The sequence below is a fragment of the Adelges cooleyi genome, unplaced genomic scaffold (assembly GCF_023614345.1).
Source record: "Adelges cooleyi isolate 19-005CV unplaced genomic scaffold, UGA_ACOO_1.1 ACOO_flye_CR_arks_rails_tigmint_CR_PRNA_108, whole genome shotgun sequence".
Taxonomy (NCBI): Eukaryota; Metazoa; Arthropoda; class Insecta; order Hemiptera; family Adelgidae; genus Adelges; species Adelges cooleyi.
In genome coordinates, this window is record NW_026095761.1 from 11,286,750 (window position 1) to 11,307,026 (window position 20,277).

Consider the following 20,277-nt stretch of genomic DNA (forward strand, 5'->3'; position numbering starts at 1 on the left):
TATCATTATAATAATTCCCAAGAACTCGCTAAGCCCAATTCACTCCATTCTCACTATGCTGGATATTTTTTACTGAATATTTTTTATCTGTACTATCATTTTTTAAATTTATAAATAGAATAATATAAGATACATAGATACAACAAATAATGAATACACGTGAGATGCAACTATCCAGTGATGACATTTCTCCTGCTTAACTAGTTTTTCAAAAATAGTCTCTAATTTATTGTGTATGTCATGCCAAAAATGTCCCTTAATGCAAAATGATGACAATATTTATTTATATTGTTACAGACTACAGTTTTATGTTTTTATTTACCTTAAAAATAGCTAGTAGGATTTTATGCAGCTGTTATACAACTTTAAAACACAAAATACTAGAAATTTCAAATATATTTGTAAGCATGTACTATTTTACACGCATATATATGTTTTTAAAACAACTAGTAGTTGAACTTGAATGAAATTTAAATTTACCATAATGGGGAAAAAACAAAACAAGCAACTGAATTTTGAAAATGAATAAAATGTTTTTATCGGAACTACCAACTGAACATTTATCACAGTATAATTAATTTCGGTAACAAAATAACAAATTTGTAACAAAATTTAAAATATAATTTTACCTTACAACAATATTATTTTTTATAAAAATTTAACTAACATAAATCATTTTTAAAAACTATTTGATCCCATGAAATAAAATCTTTAACCAATTTAGGCCAATGTATTTACTTGATTTCCTTTAACATATCCACAAGTATTTTCTCTAGTTTACGAGAATCGGCAGCAAAATTTCTTATGCCTTCGGACAATTTGTCATTTGCCATTTTGTCTTCATTCATTTCCCAACGGAATTTTGCTTCGTCCAAGTCAACTTTTTCCAAGTCAGCAGCTTTACCTTTAGCCAATAAATTAACAATTAATAATACAATTTTAAAAACTAAAAGAACAATAACAATGTATACCAACCATTTTTAACAGACAAGTATTCTGTCAGCGGTTCATTTGTGTTGTCCAATTCTTCTAACAGCTTCGGACTAATAGTCAACAGATCACAACCGGCCAGCGCTTTAATTTCTCCTAAAAAAATAAATATCATATTATTACAGCGGTTTGTTTTTTATTTATTAAGTTTCAATAATAATTCAAAAAAATGATAATGATCAAATTGTAATTTATTACCAGTGTTACGGAAAGATGCTCCCATTACGACCGTCTGATAGTTGAACTTCTTAAAGTAATTGTAAATATTAGTAACCGAAACGACACCCGGGTCTTTTAAGGGTTCAAAACTTTTCTTGTCGGTGTTTGCGACATGCCTGGAATGATACAAACACAAATTATACTATACTTTAGTATTGTTTTTAATTTTTTTAAACTTACCAATCCAAAATACGTCCAACAAATGGAGATATTAAAGTAACACCGGCTTCAGCACACGCAATCGCTTGGTATATCGAGAACAACAAAGTTAAATTACAATGAATCCCATATTCTTGCTCCAAAACTCTGAAAGTAATCAATTATATTCAGTTATGTAATCATAAGTGTATACCCTACTATGCAGTGCTTGGAAAATTAATTTAAAAAAGGAACTAGTTCACATTCAATTTGTTAAAAAGGAACTAAATCTTTTCTTGTGCCAGTTCAAGGAACTAGTTCCTTTCCTCGTTCCTAAATGAGGACTATTTTTTGTTCTTCAAAATTTTTAAATTTGATTAATATAGTTTTATAATAATCATTTGTTTAATTAGGTACTGTTGTTTTGTTTTTCAATTTTTTAATTTCTTTATTTCATACAAGTTAATTTATACATTTATACTTTATTTTTAATTATTTCATATGTGGAAGGTCCATTTAAAATGTTTTAAATAAATGTTGTTTAAATGTGAAGTAAATTAAAATAAAAAACATAGTTAAATTTGTATATTGTTTGCATTAAATTTTAATATAGTATTGACTCTATAAACACCTAATTTTCTTCACAGGGGACAAAATAATAATTTATTAATAAATAAAAAATAAAAATGTACCTATAAGTGTTTTACTTAAGTAATTACTAGTACATATGGTAAATTTTGAAACTTCAACTAAAAACTTTTTCTCTTAATTCTAAAAATGACATATTTAATAAAGGAAGGAAGGTAAAAATTGTTTATGTTCCTGCAGATTGAACAAAATCAATGAATAGAGTTCCATGGAATACATTCCTTCCAAGCACTATGACCACATCACTTAAAAATGTTGTAATTAACTATGCATAATTAATGGATAGGTGATACTAACTTGGCTGCTTGTATACCTTCCCAAGTGGATGCTAATTTTATAAGAATGCGGTCTTTGCTAATACCAGCTTTTTCATACATCTTTATATACTTGATAGCTTTGGCGATACTAGCATCTTTGTTGAACGACAACCTACACAAAAATCATAACCGTCCAAAGTTAAGGTACAGTTTTAGTTAGTAGGTATGCTACTTATTTAAAAATAATTACCTTGCGTCGACTTCTGTAGAAACTCGTCCTGGAATTAGTGACAATATTTCCGTTCCAAACAAAACAACCAGTTGATCCATTGCTTCTTCGGTTTGTTCCTTTATTGTTCTAATACAATTATCAATTTTATTTCACCACAAATGTGTTTAAACTGTTTACAAATTAAAATATACTCACTCTCCATTAGCGATTCCAAATTTAAGGGCTTTAGATATTAAATCTTTGTACTGTGGCATTTTTGCAGCTGCAAGAATTAAACTTGGGTTTGTAGTAGCATCGGTTGGCTTATATTTCTTCATTGCTGAAAAACAAACAAACAATTGGTTTAATATGAAATGTACAACAATTCATTTAGCTTAGATGTACAGCTATTGATTTTAAAATAATTTATTTTAATTTTTTTTGTGTCTGAAGACCCAAAATTATTTTATTTCACTTATGGCGCAAAGAAAATAATTAATTATTAAAAACAAATCAATTATAATATTCGTTTACTTATTACCTACTATTTTAGCATACTTAACATTTTTTTTATTTTTTCAGTTACTGCTTTTTTAAATGTAGTAGTATAGTTAAACATATATTTTGTCCTAAATAAACAATAGAATATTTATTTATTATTTCAACTATATTTTTTGTGTAATTTCTATACAAATGATAATGAATTCATCAGTTAGTTTTTGAAGCAATCAATTTTAAACCATTTTACAAGTATTTTGAATTCAAAGTGCTTTTGTTCCATTACAATTTTCAATAAAAGTTTTTCTTAATGACACAATTATTTAATTAATTAAGTCATTTTTTTTTTTTGGTTTAAAATAACCAGTTTTAAATTAACATCAATAATGAATTAATTATTTTTATACTAGTTATTGTGTTTTTTATTAATTATGATACCAAGATTGAACTGAATTACAAGATAACCATTGTATAAAGTACAATGCATAAAGAAAAAACATTTATAAGTTATATCTTGTGTTAAAACTATAAAGACTACATGATTAAATCCATCGGCCTATATGTTATAGAGTTGTATTTTATCTAAAACATGTTTATCACAATTAGTAATTATTACTTTTAGCTTTAGGAAAATTGTGTAAATCCTGTCAAGTACTATTAGACTAGATGGGAAATGAAAAATGGTCGAATATTTGGGAAAAAAGACTCCATTCTTTCAATATTGGGTTTGAAAATAATTTTCCATCAACAATTATTTTTAAATCATACAGTTGAGCGTGTGTTTAAATAAATGTATTTTTTGTTAAGTCGATTTTAGTTGTTTACATAATACATAATTAAACAATTAATATTTTACTACATTCGTTTGGTATTATGAATTTTGTTTTGGACTATTTAAGTTTGGAAATAATTTGAGTTTCAAATATTTAAAATCACAACTATAGTCCAGGACACGAAAGCATATCTCTTATCATTTATAGAGGCAGTTTTGTGTACTTTAGCACATAACTGTAATTACCAAGGTATTTGATTAATAAGTTGTTTAATGGCGAACTAGGTATAATGATAAAAGTGTTTTTAATTAGTGTCTTTACTAATTAATTAAATGATGACACCATAACACATATAATGGTAAAACAAAAATACTATGAATATACATAATTCAATTACCTCTACCTAGCAATGAACAATATTGTCTCACAACTGTTATTATTTATATTATACATAATTCATACAGACAATACTGTATTATACATAATATATGCTTTAATTAATGATTGTAATTGTTTACACATTATAAACATATTTTCTGAGAACATGCAACACTGAACACATCAATGTCCAATGATAAACATTGAAGGACAACTACCTAGCAGAAATCAGGTATAACAGGCCCACAGTATTAAAGGCCAAACATTTTCAAAACTAGTTTTTTTTAATTAAATGGTTAATGGGCTACCTGTGTACTGTACTTATTGACTCATATCAATTATGATTACTGAGTAAAATATACTATATGATTAATTTATGTCAGGCAAAATGAACAAATCTAGGTTACAGAGTTCATGCCTGAAGCAATTTTCACAACTTGAAAGTGAAAGGATGTAGCTAAGGTACAATAAAAATTATAATAATTTCGAAAAATAAAAAACATATATGTAACAATTAAAGAAATGTCGATAGGAAAAAACTTGAATTAAAAAAAAAAATTAGCTAAGAACTTGGGTATAGCAGTAGTAAGTTCAACTACCTAGGTATTACAAATACTCAAGACACATGAAAAGTATTATAATATTCTTACTTTCAAAATCACCGGTGTCGGCTACGACCACTGTGAAGTTTTTCAATTGAGTTAAACATGAAGATTTCAATTTTTTCGGCGATGGTTCAGTCATTTTGATTCTCAGTACGTGGAAAACGGCAAAAAACAACACTCAAATGGTTGACGTACAAACGGTTTTTGGACAATCGACAGCACACGGTGTTGACTGCACTAGACAAGGTCGACCGATGTCTTTGAAGTTTGACTTGATAAGTGATACGGGATACCTATTCGAAAATCGAAATGAACATAACCTCCGTCCGAACTCTGAACTGGCCCGCACACGGTTGCCAACCTTAGCCTGTTCAAACTCGACCGTCGAGGGCAATCGTTGTATAGTTTACTTTAGTGTTTTTTTTTGTCGAATACAGTTAGAGACTAGCGTCTCGCTCCAGCTAGTCAGCATATTTGTAATGGCTAACAGATAACAAATTAGTTTTTGTCAAATATTGCCTATCCTTTGCCCCATAATAAATAGTCCTTTCCGTTTCTCTTAAAATACATCACACACCCATAAAATATCTGCATGAACCGGCACAGTGTTTCAAAACTTGGTCCGGATATAAAAAAAAAAAAAAATCTAAAAACATTTAATTTTAATATATCCAAATGTTTGATTCCTTAAGAGGTAACTTTCAAAGAACTTTGCTAGTTTATCATACCGTCGTTGCCGCGAAAAAAACTCCCATGTGCGATATGATAGCTAATTTTTTTCTGTATCCAGGGATACCAAAACCTCAAAATCGTAAAATTGGCACATAAGAGGTTTTTTCCACGGCAACGACGATACGTTTATATATTATATTCATTATCTATAGTCTATACATTAATAAATTCACGCTAAAACATTACAAGCCATTAGCGATTACTCGAAGATCTCCATTAGAAAGAAGGCGGTCGGTGATTGAGGAATCGAACAGATTACATACAAAAGCAAAACTATAACAAGGAAGGTGCCGAAACGTCGTAAACCAAAAAGGCGTTAAATAACATTTTAGAAAACATTAATATTTTTTACTTTATAGAATACTAAAAAAAATGTATTACACTCTATGAGAATTTCGTGTTTTACCTGTTATTTTTATGATAAACCATAAACTATATAGTTAACCATCTTTATATTATTAACAGTTATAATTTATAATTCTGCAACACTTTAAGATGAAAAGTGATCTTTTTATAAAAAAAAACTCGAATAAAGTTGTTGTAGAACAGAAAATATTGTTTTGATTGAAAAGAACAAAATATCACGTGAAGTAATAAGTAAAAAGTAATGGAACAGAAAGGGGGACGGAGTGGGGGACCAAACTTGGCCTCTCCCGGTCAATACGCCCTAAGATAAAAAAACAAATTGAACAGGGTTAAAAATTATTTAAAAAAAAAATATCTGAATTATATATCATTATTTTATTAGTATAGATACATAATATAATATTTAACACTAGATGTCTTTAATATTTAATTATTTACAATATTTAATCTTACTGGTATGTAGGTATAAAATGTATAATTTTTGTTACAACATAATATTGTTCTATACCATATGAACGGACAAAATAATCACGAGTGTCCTCAGACCTCATTCATAACAATAACACTAAATAAATACGCTGTTATCGTTAATACTTAAAAGCTATTGATTTACCAGTCAAGTAGGCAATTGATACTGTAATTTCTATACTAAAGGAATACAATACTGGTATTACATTTGGTAAGAAAACAAAAAAACTCTGAACATATTTAAGGGTATATATTTTGGGAAATTAACTTTAAGCATTAGCGTCATTGGGTATGCATTTTGTAGGTGCCGTCACTTTTCTATGTATGCATAATGTGTATACATAAAACAAAAATTGCTTATTGGCAGAAAGAGTACCACTGCTAATGTCTTTTGATCCCCATGCAAACACATAGTGTTTAAGAAAACTACAGAAATTATAAAAAAATCTCTTATAGTATTTAAAAGAACAGAGCTTACATAATAGACAATCCTTACAACTATAATATTATAATAAACACTTAAATCTTATAATCGAGTAGGAGTGGTAAATTGTTCATGTTTTTATCAATATTAATGATGGAAAATAACATGTGATAGAAATAAACTAAATATACTAATAAAAGGGCGGCTGTGTTACTTATTGTTCGCAATACTACAAAATTAACATATAATAGAAAACAACTTACAAGCGAATCAATGAAAAACTGACATAATTAATATTTTAACAGTCTATTTATAAATAAGAAAACAATGTCACAAACGAGTATTTGTTCAATTATTGGTTGAGAAATTTGTATACAAATTATAGAGTAAAAAAGTGTCAAAAAATTTAAGTTAACCAATAACATTTTAATATAATAAAAAAAGAAGATAATAATTTAAATGCAGAAAGAAATAATTAAATGGAAGTTTAATGTAAACAAATAATATGAAAAATAATTATTAATGGAAGGGAGATGCAAGTTAAAATGTTTATAATATTAAGATTTTGATTTTTTTTTTGCCTAAAACTGCAATGTTATTACAGATTACTTTTACTAAAATTATTATTGACCATTACTTTTAAACAATATCGGAACGGTTATACTATTATATCACAGGTATATTTAATACTTATATTCAAAACAATACAAACAAATCTTTGTATCTACTGTTTTTAAGGGAAAATATAATATTTTGGAAAAACCTTTTCTTATAAAATAGGATTAGGATCATACTGCATCACATAAAGTAGAAGCTGCCTCTTCAACATTCCAATTACAGTTGTTTAGAGCTGTTATACAAGCTTCTCGAGATGCCATTCCTAACCTATAAAAAGTCACAGGCATAAATATTGTTACTGATTCGTTATGTTATATTGACGGCTAAAAGGAATAAAGACGTAAGCATTACACATTTTACGTTACCTAACAGTAGTCAATAGTCGATTAGGTAGATATTATTTAGATTTGTTGTAAACACTATTAAATAACGCGGCTGAAATTAAAAACACCCAACTCTTCTGTAAGCTGTAAAGTTTCCAAAATGTTGTATCCTTTTTTCCTTTTAACTGTCGATATATTTATTGATTTACCTAACGTTCTAGTTTAGTTATTATCAGGGCTGTGAATTTAATATTTTCGCATGTTTTTAGTGCTACTCCATAGAAAGATTTTTTTCAGTCAAAATTTGCTTTATACTTCTACGAAAGTGTCAACGAAATTTTATTTAGCTTACTTGAACCTAAGTGCATAATACATTGCATATTTTTATTAAATCATTAGGTTTAAGAATTTTTTTCTGATTTTTACATAGGTGCATTGAACACCAACAGGTCTTGGAATAAACATTGTAGATCATTTTTTTTTATAGATTGTTGTTACTATCACATTCTATTTTAAAAGTCATAATTTTAATAAAGTATGATAACATTATTTTAAACGCAAAATTATGTACTCAAATTGTTTTTTTTTAGGTATTTATTTCACTCAAATTTTTGTAATGCATAAATACATGCATTTTTGACTGTTTTTAATGCATTAAATTCACAGCCTTAGAATAATGATTATTTATTAATTATATTGTATAAATTGATAATTAATAAATACAAATGTGTGTTATGTGAATAAAACAAAATAATAACATAAATGAAGCATTAGATTTTAGAATGTCTAATAAATTGTCCTATCTTTCAGATTAAATGTACACACATTCATTGTAAAAAGATCCACAGTGGACGCAAAATTTATTATTAGGGGCATGTGAATAAATTAAATTTTTAAAAAATTTTAGTTCACTAACCTTAGGAGGTTGTTGATTTTTAAATATTTTACACTCTCCCAAAAGTCCCACGATGTTGCCTCTAACGCATCCAAACATTCGTCTTCAGTTACCGTGTTATTAAAATACGTACAAAGTTGGAAAACAGAGGATTCAGACTGAAAAGAATCCCTCAAGTTAGTTTTGTTAAAACGATTAATGCATTATTTAAAAATCATAGAAGTAATTAAAAACCTACCGAATTCGGTTCAGGAACACTTTGGTAAATATTTGGTGTCGGGCTGTAATACCTTGACATGTCGACTGGACTATAATATGGCGAGTTGTAATTGGATGATATCCCAAGATTTTCAGTCTTCGAATCGGAATACAAAGTATTTTTATAATAGTTTTTAGATACATCAGAATTTTTAACTTTTCCTCCTCCAGGAATGTCACCAATCCACATTTCTTTAAATATATTTTCAGTTACGTTGAGATTTTCTGCATATCTCGAATCTTGTGTGTACTTTGGCACAAATTCAGCTACATCGTTTACGCTAGCTAAGTAATTGCTTGAACTTGCCAAACTAGTTGAATATTGATTTATCGTACTGGTAGGTCGAGGAATAGCAGCATTTGATCGCTCTGTGTTTAATTTCTTAGGTACAGAACTAGGAGGGGCTAATAAAATTTGTCCGTTGGTATTTGCTTGGGCTTCTCTTTGTCCTAAATGTTTCTCCAGTTCCACTATGAAGTTAAGATCCAGTTTAGATGAGCTATTTGTATCTGCTATAGGTTGCAAGATCGGTTCACTAGAACAAGGAAGCGTCTCATGAACATCAGCTGTTGGTTGGGTATTAAAAACTGAAGTATCGAACGGATCAGATGACTGTTCGGCTAGATTCAATCCGTTAATATTCATATAGGTATGATGATAATTGTATGTGTCTGGTGAATTCACAACTGTAAGAATAAAAATAAAAAACAATCAAAAGCTGATAACTCTTTGTTTGTATGCAGTGGTGTAATCCTAAGTCTGTACGCTTTGTGAACCCACCTCCTAATTTTCTGTGTATGCAAGTACTACTAATAACAAAAATTATGTAACTACAATTAGATTCCACAATTTTTGTTATTTAAATTTACAGGCATATATTGAATAGTAGGCAGTTAGTACACAAAGAGTATACCCTACAATTCACCACTGGTTTAATGAAATAAAATATATGAAAAATATTACGTTCTGCAACATCAATTGGCTGGTCTAAAAGAGATATATTTGAATTGACGGAACTGCTTAAGTTATTGTGTACTGGGGGGGAGTACATCCGTCCAAATCCAGTAGAATTTGTTCACTGTTTGGCAGTTTAGGAAATGGGCCTGGAGGTCTACCTGGAGCAGGTCTCAATTGTCGTTTCCTCCCATCCGTAAGTTTTGAATAATTAAATTGCTTATTACAAGGCAGTATAGATGTAAGAACTGTATTCTTGGACTTTTCTGCCTTGGCCCTTAAATTCTTTTCTATTACATCAGTCGTATTTTTTGGACTAGATTTTTTTCGACTCGGTAGTATAGGCGGACCTGGTTCCACGACTGTTGGAGTTCCTATCAAGTCAGGTGGGTCCATCGGATTGTTTAAATACACTTGATCGATTTTATCGTGGAAACCCCAGTTATTGCCACTAGCATCTCCATGATGGCCAGTGTGTATGAATGAATTACGAAGAGGTTTGCTGATATCATCGGATGCTTTAGGCCTCATTGGATCGACAGCTCGTCTGCAAAAATCAAGCATATGTATAGTTACAAAAAAGTGCATTTGTTGCACACTTTTTACTTGAAACATACCTAGGAAATTTTCCAATTTTAAATGATTTTACATTTTGTCCTTTCCACCAAAAATGATCAGGTTGTCCATCAATTACTACAATTCTATCATCGACTTCTACATCTAAACGGTTTGAATCATCACCCGAGCCTTCAGCAACTGGTAAATTTGAAGTCACTTTCATAATACTCGGCGATCGTGATTTTAGATAGCTCCTTAAGTCACTAAAAGTCGGCCGTTCTCCAGGATCTATGTTCCAACACTGCAGTACAAAAAATTTCATTTATTTAAATAAATCAAGTTTAATTGGTAATTTATACAACCAAATTATTATACTGACTTGTTGCATTAATCTGTACAAATTGATCGGACAAGCTTCTGGCTGTTCGAGTCGCTGTTTTTCACGGACAAGTTTTGTAAGAACTTGAGTAGCATCAAGACCGGCCCAAGGTTCTTCACCAAAAGTGAACATTTCCCAAAGCGCAACACCATACATCCATGTATCAGACGCATGTGAGAATTGGCGAGTACGTAAACTTTCCGGTGCACACCAAGGAAATGGTACACGACGTCGTTCAGTCATCACATAACAATCTTCTTCCATAGGTAACAGACGCATCAATCCAAAATCACCAATTTTTACCTTAACAGAAATTTTAAATAATGAGTAAATAACAAAAAAACTAGTTTGATTATAAAAATTAATACCTGATTGGCCGTAGTTAATAGTATGTTACGGCAAGCTAAATCTCGATGAATGCAACGTTTGTTTTCAAGATACTCCATGCCTGTAGCTACTTGAAGAGCGTACTCCCAAAGTACGGTTATCATAACACGGCCACACTGTTTTCTTAAATAATCTCGAAGACTGCCTAACGGAGCTAACTCTGTTACCATCATCATTGGTTGCGTTAAAACAATTCCATACAGTCTATAATTTAAAATTTATATTAACTTTATTATTAAAAAAAAAAGTTGTATTAAACTTACTTGATAAGATTCAAATGATCTAATGTGTGCATGGCTTCAACTTCTTTAACAAAATCTTCAAACATCTGTGGCATCGATGGTACATCTTGTTTTAGCATTTTTACAGCAACTGGAAGGGCACGACCGGTGGACGTGGTCCACTCGCCTCGGCTGACAACACCAAATGATCCATCACCTATTTTTTCAGCCAATCTAATACAGTTTTAATCAAATTTATTATTTTATTCAACTAAATTTCAAGTATTTGAAGAAATTACTTGACATCTCTTTCTAGAATCAAACAAGTTAAAGACAGCGCTGGAGATATAGGTTGATTGGAAATTGAATTTTTTTTTAGTGTTCCATTTGAATGTTTATTAGCTTGAGTCCCACCCAAAAGCGATAGGATTTTATTACGGCGTTCAGTGCTTTTACGTTTTTTAACAGCTTCTAACAATCTTCGAGCAGCTGGTTTGCTAATCCCAATATTTTCTAAATCTTCCGGTTTTACATACTCAAAATGTGATAATCGTGTAATCTAAAAACATACAAAAATTATTATTATTTAATGAAAAATTGCCTAATAATCTAGTAGATATACTCTGATAAATATAATTTATTGGGTAAAGTTCTATTATAATTTACAAGTTTTGTTTTATGAATAATATTTCAAAATACCTATATAGTTTTTTGTCAATTATCAAATGAAATTATTACTTTGTGTAAACATGCATATGCTTTAGTATTAAAGTGACATATTTTTTTAATCAGCACTTTGGACAAAAATATTTTGTTGTTGGTTTAGTTTTTCATGGTTTTATGGGTTTTTTTAATAAAGTCAAACACTGACAATGTACATAATTACATTTATCTGGCCAAAGTGACAGAGTTGATGATTTTTTTAAAAAAGCCCAACCCAGTTATTTTTAACCGAGATGCGTAAACCCTATCAAACCTATATATTTGGGTAAATATCAAACATTTGCTGGGCTTTAACAAAAAAAAAAAACATCTTTTAGATAGAAAAACACTTGAACCAAAAATAATAGAAAAAACTACTTACTTGAAGTTCGTCTATAATCCGTGTCATGAAATGTTCAAGCTGGACGTCTAGTAATAGACTATGTAGCCATTCTTTGTTGTCACAATCGTCAGATAATGCCATTTTCAATTGCAGCACCTAACATTCTTTAGATCCAAAAATAAAAAAAACATGTTATGCGCATTGTAGTAAGTCTGGTGTTTTAACAACAAAATTAGAATAGTCCTAGTAGTATATCGAAGTACTGATGTAGTTGAACCATTCTATAGTACCTATTATGTAGCCTTATACAATAACAATGATAATAATAAAAAAACATTTAGCATTTTAACACCAATAGCACTCACCATGAATAGAACACACAAAGTTCTATTCACATTATATTATGTTTGTAGAGAAAAACTGTCAAGAGAAAAGAATACAAAAAGTATTACAGTAATGAAAAACCTGTCACGCCACTGCAAAAATAAGTGGACCATACCTAATAGAAAAGAATGTTGACGTATGAGTGCAAACACACGTGTTAACAGAAAAACAATTATAAGTATCATACTCAAAAGAAATAAATTTAAATAAAATCTAACATAAATCTAATTAAAAAGCAATAAATATTAATTGTAATACTAAAGATTACGTTAAAAAACTGATGAACCAGCTTATGATACATGATCATTGGTAATAATTTAATATAATATAAGATTTCTAGTTACAAACAGATTAAATAATTAAATAAGCGAGTAAAAAAAGTGTACATACTAATAGTTTTACAATACAGGGTTATATTTTATTAACTTTTCAAATAAAGAATAATTTACCTTAATAGTTTTGAACCACTATTTTTAAGTTATTAAAGTTTAAAAGTTAGGACGGGAGGGGAAGTGCGTGCAGATAAAAATTATACTACACTCCACTTTTCCTCCTGCCCTAAACTTTAAACTTCAATAACTTCAAAAAAAGTTATCCAAAACTGGTTATCAACCAGTCAAAATATTTAGTACATTATTCTCAATTTAAAAAGTTAATAAAATGTTTACATTACCATTTAAGTTTCAAAAGTTGCTATCAAAATAACTAATTTGGGAGGGAGGTAGAAACATAAAAATTTGTAGAAAATTTAGATCACATTAAATAAAAACTGGAAAAAAAAATTATTATTACTTAAGCCCAGTGAGATATTGAGTGATTATTTTACTCAATATCTCACTCTGTATAAAATCACTAGGTAATACTAAAATTCTTTAATTATTAATTAAGTAATTAATTAAAAAAATTCATATATTTAATTACAAAAATGGTAAATTAGTTCACCTACTCCACGGTATAATATTAAATATAAAAAAACTGTACATTATGCATAATATAAAATATTATTTTTATTTCAGCATAATAAGAAAAATAATTTTTTTTGACTAAAGTAATGATAAATTTACTATTTATGTAGAATATAAAAATAAAAGAATATATAAAATTATACCTAAAATGATACTAAATATATGAAACAAACAACAACCAATATTTTATAAGCAAAAACTAGATTTAAAATGTGTTTTTGAATAATTCATGATTTTTCATTTAATATTTTTGATTAAAGATATTGCCATAGCATCTTCGGAAGCTACCAAAGATGATGTGTGAACAAAATTGGCATAATCCAAAGAGAAAGCTTTTAAAATGTTTACACACAGAACTGAAAGAGCCTATATTTTAAAAACATTTTTATTTCAGTGTTACGACTTTAAAATATCACAATACTTGAAAAAATACATATATCTAAAAAAATAAGCAATTATTTCTTGATAACGGTGTACCACCTTATTGAATCATAACTCCTAATATCTTTACAATCTATCGTAGCAAGGTTTGTTTTTCCACATATTCTTACATCAAAAACAAGTGTTAAAATAGATTGGACGCACTTCCAGAGTATTTAAGTGTCACAATAAAACACTGTAAGTAAAACCATATAACAGTTCTATTCTTCACATTAGAAACATTAAAGTGTTAAAGGTATTTGAGTTCTTGCTTATTATAGTTAGTTGAAAATCAAAGTTTTTAATTTTCAACTTATTTTTTAAAAATCAAACGTAATATTATACGTAATACGTTATAACACAAAAATAATCATTAACAATTTCATCGACAACTCACCACTTTTCCCCGACTATTGTTTAGTTAGTTGGGGTTCTGCCAGACATAAACTATTTTCTAAGGGCGCGGTAGCTGTACAAGTTTAGGAACCGCTGGTTTAGGAGACACAAAATAGTCATGTAAAATTTAAAGCCTAAGCCTATTATAATAATTTTTGTTAAGTAGAGATTTAGTAATTATTTGTTTGTAGCATTTACATTTTGTAATAATCGTGTCATTATGAAGGCATAAAAAATATATATATAAATTGAAAAATAAAAATTAAAGATAATGATGATTAATAATTATTCAGTATTCTATTAAAATGTATTTTAAGATAACAAATATAGCCTATATTATATAAGATCCTCCCACAAGTCAATAATTCAATGATAATACACAAGCTTAATACAATTTTACCAAATAAAATAATGTTAAAGTATAAAAAATAATTTAAAAAAACATACTTCTGAACTAGTAAAAACATATTTTTATTCTTTCCAAATAATATATGAAGGGCACAGGGAAAGAAGGGTTTTCAATATATGCCATTAATTTTTTTTATTCATGTCAATAGATGTTTAAATAAATACATTTTTTTAGTAAAATAGCAATTGATGTGATTTTTTTTGATCTTATGTAAGAGGGAGAGGAATTCACAAACTTTGTTTTTACTATACTCTAAAAGGTTCATACATGGACTACCCTTCTTCCCTTGTGCCCTTCATATATTTTGACTGGAAATTATTCCAAACTTAGGTTCTACCTACTAAGTATTACTATACCTGTTTTTAAAATAAGTAATAGCTGGGAAAAAAGTATTTATTTTATATTACTTAAGTATAAATGTCATAAGTGATGTATATCATCTAACTAAATTCAAGAATTTAAGGGTTAAAAGGGTCATAAATCCTCGCCTTCACACCTGATGGCAATATTTAAAAATCTTAACTAATAACTATAAAATATACGATTCAGCAACATTTAGAAAATAGTAACGAGTATTTTTATTATTATTATTATTATTTTTATTATTGAAAGTATGATAAAATCGCTAACCACAAGTCACAACGTAATTTCTGTGAACTCGTCGATAATATTTCTTGTAAGCCAATTGCGTAATTATTATCCTAGATGATAGCACAACAAATGACACACATCTAAGGCTTAATAATTTTATTTCAAATCGTAATAGCAACAGTCCCAACAAACGCAATATCAAGTTTAGTTACCGTATCAAATAATAAACTCCTTATATGATAATAACAATCTCTACTAAACGATACAATCGCTGTTAATTAAATATTTACTACGTACCAATTATCAGTATAATATTGCGTATACGCCGTTATCAGGCATCTTTGCTGGACAAGACGATTTTCTGCAATACCGGATCAAAAAGGTTGGGATTTGCTCTGTTTAACAGGAAAAAATTGTAAAACATCACAATAGCCAGTGTGTGTAGATACGGATGTCCCTGAGAATACATACAGGAAGGTATTGCACTATCCCACTTTGCAGTAGCTGCCGTTGCAGGCTGCAAGCAGGTGAAGAGTAACTGCTGCCTGCTGGTAATTGGTATATCAAAGTAAACAGAATATCGGTTTAGGATACACCAAGATAGCCATTCGACGGGTAATGGTGGGGGTGCCGGAATGAAGGCCAGCCATGGAAGACAAAATCGAGTGAACCCTTCTGCGAGTTGGGAGTATTTCTTCCAAAAAATGATAACGTGATATAAGAAATAAATGTTACATAACCTATAAAATGTGTAATATTACAGATAGTACCAACATCGATTTTACCAAAAACCCGCCAAGAGAAATTTCGTATTTTAATATCAAAAGCATTAGTTAAGTTCTTATCATTATTGCAAATTGTAGTTAGATCTTTATCAATTCTCTAATTAATCGTGTATTCACTATACACGTAAAATTATAACGAGTATGAAGTTAGCCATAAACGAGCCAGCAATATTTGATAACAGAAAGTGTCATGGCGTTGATGTATGTTGTGTTGCCAATACACTAAATATTCTAAGGGGCAGTCCATATATCCACGTACACCGACGATTATTATTATACGATATCGACTTAATTAATTAAAATATATTCTAATTATCGACAAAACAGTAAGAGTATATTATTTAACTTAAAAAAATGGCACTTGGGGTTTTTCGGCCGCCGAACCCAACCCAGCAATAAAAAAGTGGCCGACAGCCGACCGGAACTGGCGGCAGTTATGTCAATTTTTGACAATGTTCCGGAAGAGGTTTCCTATATTTGATTATACCAATCGAAAGCTTACTAAAATGGTGCCAACTTTTTTTATAGAAACGAATTTTGAAGCAGTTCAAATAAAAATTTCAAAGAGTATATAAAATACTGATTGCGATAATCACTTACCATGCACTGTTTTGTTTTTATGCTAGTCATCGTGATAAGGCAACTTTATGATTGTTAAATACTTTCAGCTTGTTCAATTCAACATTTAAAGTTTATAGCTTCTACTGAATCTGAATGTTTCTATAATTAATAATTATATTGTTGATATAAATATTAAAAAAATTATATTTGTTGTTAAAGTTGATTTAACTTTAAAATTTTAAAAATTTTACAAGAAAATCGAAAGAAACTTATTGAACACAAAGAAATTGCTAGCCATCTTAAAGGAAGTATATAGTGTTATGTTAAAACGTCAATTATAGTTATGTCTCCTAATGTATATTGCATAACCCTAATATACCCCTAACGTAACCCTATAACGCTCGGTCAATCAACAACAAGCGTCAAAAATCAACATTGAGCGTCAAAAATCAACAACGAGCGTCAAAAATCAACAACGAGCGACATACAACAACGAGCGTCAAAAATCAACATTGAGCGTCAAAAATCAACAACGAGCGACAAAAATCAACATTGAGCGTCAAAAATCAACAACGAGCGTCAAAAATCAACATTGAGCGTCAAAAATCAACAACGAGTGTCAAAAATCAACATTAAGCGTCAGGTTTGGTTAGGTTAGGATAGGCGTTTAAACGAGGTCACCGAATCAGACGCTTACCCCATGCCGCATTTGAACGAAATGATTAGAAACATGGGGGGGGGGGCGAAAGTATTTAGCGTTTTGGACTTAAAATCTGGCTACTGGCAGGTCTCCCTAAGTCCAAGTGCGCGTAGATACACTGCATTCAGAACGCGAAGAGGACTCTTTCAGTTCAGAGTACTTCCGTTCGGCTTAAAGAATTCCCCTATGACGTTTGTGAGATTAATGAACGAGGTACTTAGAGGATATTTAGATGAATTCGTTCAGGTATACTTGGATGATATAGTAATATTTTCCAATAACTTGCCCGACCACTTAGACCATCTCTCGAAAGTTCTCGAACGGCTCGAACGTCATGGACTAACGTGTCATCCTAAGAAATGCAAATTAGGAACTCCCGAAATTTCATTTTTGGGGCACTTAGTTCGGAGGGAATTCAAAAACAACCGGAGAAATTATCAGCGATCAGAGACTTTCCGATACCACGGAAAGTTAAAGATCTACGTAGGTTCTTAGGCGTATGTAATTGGTATAGTCAATTTGTCGACAACTACTCCGACACGATTGAACCTCTAACCCGCCTATTAGGACATGGGGTAAAATGGCGATGGGAAAGGATAGAACAAGACGCCTTTAATCAAATAAAGAATGCTTTGTACCATTCCCCAAAGTTATCTTCTCCCGACTACGAACGCCCGTTCTGTCTGCAAACTGATGCAAGCGACATAGGCGTTGGTGCTATTCTCTTCCAAAGGGGTGACAGCCCGGAGGAAAGAAGAGTCATCGCCTACGCGAGTAAAAAGTTGAGCGATACTCAGAAACGATACGCTGCGGTCGAACGCGAATGCTTAGCGATAATTTGGGCAACCGATAAATTCAGAATTTATCTCGAGTCGGGCCCATTCGAGCTCTACACCGATAACTCCGCGTTGACATGGCTTCACAGAGCCAAAGACAAAAATGCTAAATTAACCCGGTGGGCAATCCAGCTGGGTAATTTAGACTTCCACACGACACATGTCCCAGGGGCCCATAACCAGGCGCCTGACATGCTGTCGAGACATCCTACTCCGGGCCCCCCCGTAGATGAGGAGGCGCTCGATGAAAATCTTATAGGTGTCCGACCCTGACACGCTCCAGGCATGTAGGCGATACCCCCGATAACATTTTCACCGTTACCGATTCACCGACAGACTCTGTCGACACACCCTTCTACTTGTCTTTATTGAAAACTTGGCAGACAAGGGATCAGGCCGTGAAATCTATCATAGATTCCGTGAACAATGACTCCCCTGCAAACAATACTAGACAAGCGACCCCCAACTCGAAGGACTTCTTCTTAGTTGACGACCTTCTAAGAAAGCGAATTGGTACGTAAAATGGAATTGAACTGAAACCAATCGTGATCCCCACTTCTAATGCGCCACAGGTAATTTGGAAGTATCACGATCACTACCTTTCCAACCATCCTGGGTGGAAAGAGACTTATAGGGCGGTTCGAAAACGGTTTTACTGGCGAGGTCCAAAGAATCAAGTTAGGCTTTATGTCAAGTCTTGTCACATTTGCGCGTGCACTAAGCCTCTTAACGCCAAGGCGGAAGACCCTCTTTCGACTAGAAAACCGCGACAACCCTGGGAGGTCACCAGTATCGATCTCATGGGCCCTTATCCGAGAACCGGACGGGGCAAAACATGCATACTGGTGGCCACCAATTGCTTTAGTAGATGGGTCGAAGCTTACCCCTTAGGGTCCGCCACTACTAAAGTTATCACACAAACACTCGAGCGCGAATTCTTTGCGCGCTACGGCTATCCCCGTGTGTGCCTCAGTGACAATGGCCCCCAATTCACATCGAATGAAATGCTCAAAGCACTCGAGCGATGGGGGGCGGTGGGTTGGACGACCCCAGTTTATCACCCAAGAGCCAACCCCACTGAGCGTCGCAACCAAGAACTGAAAAAAGGACTCCGTACACTTTTAGTGAACGATAGTCATCGTTCTTGGGATACGAAACTATCGTCGGTACTTTTCGCGATTCGGAACAGAACGAATGAGATGACAGGTTACTCACCGTCGGTTTTAGTCCTTGGTAGAGAAGGAAAAAGACCGGGCGATTGGGTCATAAACCTTCAATCGACTGTCCCAATCGAACAATTTGACGAAGAGCGTCGGAGCCGCGAAAGAGTGGCCATGAATCTTCTGAAATCAGAAGGGTCCCCAATAACCCCTGAGAACTCAAAATTCAAAGTGGGCGATTGGGTGTATCACAAGGCGCACCCTCTTTCAAATGCCGATAAAAGATTTCACGCCGGATTTGCACCCAAATGGTCAGGTCCGGTGAGGTTGGCGAAGAAGATTGGAAGGGGAATATACTAGAGGTGAAGCGGGCGTGGGCGCCATCCGGCGGTGGCGAGTGTGATTAGCACTCGCCCACCACCGGAGTCGCGATGCGACCGCGTCAGTTTGTCCCCCCCTTTTTGTTCTTTTTTTTTCTCCCCTTTGTTTCAGCGCATCATGGCCAGCAAGTTTTTCTAGTTTTTCAATTTTTTCCAGTTTTTCTAGTTTTTCTAGTTTTTCTAGTTTTTCTAGTTTTTCAGGTTTTTCAGGTTTTTCTAGTTTTTCTAGATTTAATTTTTCTAGTTTTTCAATTTTTTCTAGTTTTTCAATATTTTCAGGTTTTTCTAGTTTTTCAATTTTTTCTAGTTTTTCAATATTTTCAATTTTTTCTAGTTTTTCTTAT

General features: G+C 31.5%; 2 protein-coding genes across 2 annotated transcripts; both read right to left on the reverse strand.

The window, feature by feature from the left end:
* Positions 1-509: 509 nt before the first annotated feature.
* On the reverse strand, positions 510-5,013 carry LOC126844076 (probable transaldolase). Its single transcript, XM_050581933.1, has 8 exons — positions 4,763-5,013; positions 2,680-2,803; positions 2,503-2,610; positions 2,293-2,424; positions 1,390-1,515; positions 1,189-1,325; positions 976-1,086; positions 510-904 (listed from the first exon to the last, which is right to left on the reverse strand). Exons 1-8 carry the CDS (start codon positions 4,854-4,856, stop codon positions 735-737), a joined length of 1,002 nt encoding a protein of 333 aa, XP_050437890.1. The 5' UTR covers positions 4,857-5,013; the 3' UTR covers positions 510-734.
* A 1,212-nt stretch (positions 5,014-6,225) lies between these two features.
* Positions 6,226-15,738, reverse strand: LOC126844043 (activated CDC42 kinase 1). The gene is given in 12 exon segments (XM_050581897.1): positions 6,226-7,592; positions 8,565-8,701; positions 8,782-9,488; positions 9,766-9,837; positions 9,840-10,303; positions 10,374-10,615; positions 10,694-10,996; positions 11,062-11,284; positions 11,344-11,535; positions 11,601-11,860; positions 12,386-12,510; positions 15,551-15,738. Coding segments are annotated over 11 exon segments (2,799 nt in total). The 5' UTR covers positions 12,488-12,510; positions 15,551-15,738; the 3' UTR covers positions 6,226-7,495.
* Positions 15,739-20,277: the final 4,539 nt, after the last annotated feature.